Source organism: Ascaphus truei, chromosome 12, assembly GCF_040206685.1.
Source record: "Ascaphus truei isolate aAscTru1 chromosome 12, aAscTru1.hap1, whole genome shotgun sequence".
NCBI classification, from domain to species: Eukaryota; Metazoa; Chordata; class Amphibia; order Anura; family Ascaphidae; genus Ascaphus; species Ascaphus truei.
The window spans coordinates 16,342,208-16,347,198 of NC_134494.1; the positions used below are offsets into that span (position 1 = coordinate 16,342,208).

General features: G+C 43.4%; 1 protein-coding gene across 2 annotated transcripts in view; it reads right to left on the minus strand.

Moving 5' to 3' along the window:
• Nucleotides 1-254: 254 nt before the first annotated feature.
• The window catches only part of DEAF1 (DEAF1 transcription factor), a 46,647-nt gene continuing 41,910 nt past the window's right edge, over nucleotides 255-4,991 (minus strand). For both annotated transcript variants that reach the window (XM_075566814.1, XM_075566813.1), the window contains exons 11-12: nucleotides 3,746-3,835; nucleotides 255-3,373 (exon numbers count right to left, since the gene is read on the minus strand). In XM_075566814.1, coding sequence (XP_075422929.1) covers nucleotides 3,281-3,373; nucleotides 3,746-3,835 — 183 coding nt within the window. In that variant the 3' untranslated portion in view covers nucleotides 255-3,280. The remainder of the gene's footprint in view (nucleotides 3,374-3,745; nucleotides 3,836-4,991) is intronic.

Consider the following 4,991-nt stretch of genomic DNA (forward strand, 5'->3'; position numbering starts at 1 on the left):
GTATGCATGTGTGTGTATGTGTGCATGTGTGTGTGTATATATGTGTGTGTATATATAATGTGTATTTGTGTATTTGTGTGTGTGTGTGTGTGTGTGTGTGTGTGTGTGTGTGTGTGTGTGTGTATATATATATATATAATGTGTGTATGCATGTGTATGTGTGTGTTTGCGTGCGTGCGTGAATATATTTATCACAGTTGCACAATGTTAATAAATAATTTATTCTCACGTCTTTTTTTTTTTAATTTTTAAAATATTATATAATATACACACACACACACGTTCCCCAGTGACACACAAACACACAGAACACTTCAAAGTGACACACACATACACTGACAGCTACCAAGTGACACACACACACACAGTGATACCCGCCTCCCAAGCGCGCTTGCTGTCTCCTCTGTCAGGACAGAAAAAAGCTCCTGGTAGCGCGAGCGTCAGCAAGCGAGAGCACTGCTCAGCGACGCTCAGTGCACTATGTCCGAGGCTCACAGTACTTGCAGCTGTCAGAGAGGGAGAGAGGCTGCGTGTGCTGCCATATTGAGTGTGCTCAGTGAGGAGAGGAGTGGAGGTGTTGCTGTTAAGTTTTAAACGTGCCGGTTTTTTCTCAGCGAGCCCCTTCATCTCTGCTTTGATGTGAATTGGCAAGTTGTCAAAAATTCCGGGCATTACTGAATAATGGCCGGAATTCTGACCAATCAGAGAGCAGGGATTTCAATAATGCCTGGAATTTTAACCAATCAGAGAGCAGGGATTTCAATAATGCCTGGAATTTTAACCAATCAGAGAGCAGGGATTTCAATAATGCCTGGAATTTTACTGCTTTAGCCTATAATAATAAATAAAGGGCATGAATTGCTCCTTTAAAGAGCTAATCATTTGGGACTGTACTGTATGTACATTTATATTTTGTACCATTTATTATATTGGGAGCAGTTTGCGCTTAAACTTTTCTCACTATGGCCCAAGGAGTCCACTCTTCCCATTGCAGTGAGACAGTGACACAGACAGCAGGGGGCTTTGAGGCGGTCCCCTGGAGCAGAGCCACTGTCCCCCCGATATCTGGGCCCCCCTCCGTTCCCGAGATATTTACACGTCTCCCACCGGACTAGATTACGAATCCAATGGAAACAATGCAGGTAATATCGAAAACCTAAGATCAAGGGGATCGCTGCTTTAAATAAGCCTTACACAGTAAAGCGCTTAATGAGAAGCTGCCAAAATAAAACGGCTGTACTTTGGAGCAACTCCAATCCTCCCCTCCCCCAACAGGTCAGGTTTTAAGGATATCCCAGTTTCAGCACAGGTGGCTCAATCAGTCCCAGCTTTAGCACAGTTGGCTCAATCGAAGATATCAGTCAAAATCCTGAAAACCTGATTCTTTTTTTTTTGAGGTCAGGATTTGAGCACCCCCTGCTTTAGAGAACAAGTGTCTGCTACACACCGCGCCAAATTAGCACGTTCTTCATATTTCACGGAGTAGAGTGTATTAAAAAAAAATGCATGTTTTTCTTTTATTTAACACATTTCTCTACATCTGTCCAAAACCTCTCATTAACAAATTAGAAAGAAAAGAAGAAAAAACAATTGGTGTTGTGAGCGTCGTATTGAAGCCAGGAGGTTAAGCCCAGAAGTTCCAGAGAAGGGTCTGCTGTACCAGTGTGTCAAGAGCCTTCCGACCAATCGCGATTGTGTGACTGTTCCTTTAACATTAGGCGGGCGGGGTGGGGGGGGGGGGGGGACCCATTAAAGAGCCAGTCCCACGTAGCAGGCTGCACACAAGCATATTATGCTGGTCTGTTTGTCTGAAGGTACCATAATAAAAAATAAATAAACACGTGTTGCCTCTTCGACAGTGAAAGGGTCAACTGGGGGTTAAAAAGGAGGCTCTGGTGATTTCGAGCATATGTATACATTTCATTGGGGAAAATGGAATAAATAGACTGACATCCTTATTTTCTTTACAAGAGCCAGCGGGCGGCCATCTTGCATATGCGACATAATGGAGGACGCTGGAAGCCTGCGTCGAGATTCCTTCCTTATTGCTCTGGCTTCTGCTGCAGCAGAAACCTGCCCTTGTTCGTCTTTTCTTCATTACCTGATGTTTTAGTCAGCAACAGTGACAAACAGGGCAGGTTTGTGCTGTTCCAGGAAAGGCAGAAGCCAAAAGACCTTGTAAGGAATTCTAATGCACTGTAGACTCCTTGGTTCTTGTAATACAACTTCACAAATCCAAGCCATAGGACACCCTAAGGATAAGTATTGCTCTATGTTGAGCTATCACCTCTTAAAAATTCCCTTGAACATTTCTAAGTGGACAAAAGGTCCCACTAAAAATCCATTCTGCCCGGGATAGAACAGCATGGCAGAGAGAACTTTACGAAGCTTTCATTCCCAGTCTGATGATGTCCCTTCCCTCACTTAGGGGGAAAGCCACCAATAAATGATGAGACAAGCAGAGGCCTCTGGGAAAGGCCAATCCTTATAACTACAAAACGTTCAAATGTCAGATGTTGAGGTCTTTTTGGGATGGATTTCGGATCGAGCTCATAAATGGCCAATCTTTTATATGACGTGTTTACCTCACAGTGTTTAGTACAAGGGTTACCTTTTACTAATGGAAATAAAATTGGGTTCCTTATTCAGAGTTTATGGCTCATTGTTAGTGGATGAAAAAAAAACAAAAAAACGCTAAAAGCAAGCACCTCCCATTTCAAAATGTAGTCCTCACATGGATAACTATATGTTGTCCCTTCCAGGGGAAACAAAATGGTGGTTTAAATGTTTCCCGGTCATGCGGGCCAATAGGAAGCCGCAACGTCATCCATTGCAGCTTCCTATTGGACTGCGTGACGTGTGGATTTAAACCCAGGAAGTGCCAGTACTGCCTTTATTGGTATGTGTCTTGGGTACCAGGGAGTCCTCCGAGCTGAAAACAGCACAGTGCAGATGTCTCAAACACTTCCTGAAGATCAGCTTGAAGTACTTTACTTCTCCTCCACAGTGATCCTCTCTAATGACGGAGTTCTGTCTGTGATCATCCGTTGATGACATCTATAGACTGAGGGCTACTTTGGTGGGCCACCTCCATTGGTCCCCGGAGGAAGCGACAGAAGATGGAGTAACCAGTTTTCGTACCTTGACCTTCCTCCATCCCTCAATGCCGAGTTTAGTTTCTTCTTGACGTCCGGTCAGGAGAAGACCTTTAAGCTCCATGCTAGAGATGCTGGTTCCAGCCTGCCCTGTCCCACTTTGGTTCGCTGGCACATACAGGCTATCAAACTGGCCCTTTCTCGGTGATGTGGACCTCCTCAGCATGAACAGAGATCGTGGATGTCTGTCCGCAGAGGTGCTGGTGATCCTTCCAGTCCTGCAATGGAGGACAGCATAAATGTCAACACCAAGAGCAAGGATCTGACGCCCTTAATTCTCCAACACAAACAGGCTTAAAATTACCTATTCACAGTGACATGTTTAATGAGTTAAAGGGTCAGTCCCACGTAGGACCAAAGTAACCTGGTGAGTGACATTTAATGGATTAAAGGGTCAGTCTAATGTAGGACCAAAGCAAACCTAATGACCCCAGGGGCCCAATGACGTAGTAGCTATGTCCTAATAGCCCCTTCAGCACCAAGAGGGTTAATTGGTTCAAGAGTCAGTTCCACTTGGACCAAATGTATCGAATGACCGTGACATGTATTAAAAAAGAGTCAGTCCCCCAGACTCCGGAGATACTCCATACCTTGCGCTGACAGAAGATGGAGCAGTAATTGACTTTATGGCAGCCAGTACATTCATTTAAGGCTTCTCTGCCGCAGTTGATGCAGGACTGCTAAAAACAGAACAGACCGAGAGGAAACGTTAGACAGGGCTTGCAACACGGAGCCGCAGTATATAGCAGTGCAAAGTATGCCGTCACAGAAGCAGTTTGAATAATTAACTGATTTCCTAGGTGAAATAAAACAATGGCAAACTGCCTTATTTAATTGGGCTATTGATCCCTTTTGTATACTACTGAGTCACCCTGCAGTGGGAGGGACAGACTCCCTGTCCCACAGCTCCCTTCTGTCCAAGTCACCCTGCAGTGGGTGGGACAGACTCCCTGTCCCATAGCTCCCTTCTATCTGTGTCACGGAGTCACCCTGGGGTGGGGATGGGGGACGAACCCCATGGGCAATAGGTCCCAGGAAAGAGAGAGGAAGAGAAACAGCAGAGAAAACGAGACGAGAAATATAAGAAAAAGGGATATTCATTATATAGTTCAGAAAACCGAGACAGAGAGATGCGAACAGAAGATGTATGAGAGGGAGAGGCACGGGGAAAAGGAAAAAGAGAGATGTAGAGAGAGCAGGATAACGAAAAGAAAATGCAAGAGCAGGATAAGAGGAAACAAGAGCATAAGAGACTTAAAATAGAAAGGTAATTAAATGCATAGGGAGCTGGAGAAGGGATGTGTGTGCGGTGCTATAATCACAGTCAGTGTGACCGTGTCATGACACTGCATTCACAAACCTGTGACATCTGCCCACACTCCCAGCACCTCATTGCCATTTATACATGTGCGGTGTGTGAATATATATTATACCGAGAGATAGATATATTTAGATCTAAAAAAAAAAAAAAAAGTGTGTGTGTGTGTGTGTGTGTGTGTATATAGAGATATTGAGACAAACAGATACGGAGGCAGACAGGTGTACTGTATACCACTCTAACTTAGTGTGTGTGTGTGTGTGTGTGTGTATATGTATATATATATATATATATATATATATATATATATATATATATAAAAGACAGGGTTGCAGACCTGTCTAAGACGTGCAAATGAAAATACAGTAATATTTACAGTTTATATATATATATATATATATATATATATATATATATATATATATATATATATATCTATATCTATACACAGTGGTTGACAAATCACCAAAAAATCTACTCGCCACACAAAAAAATCTACTCGCCACCTAGTACCAAAC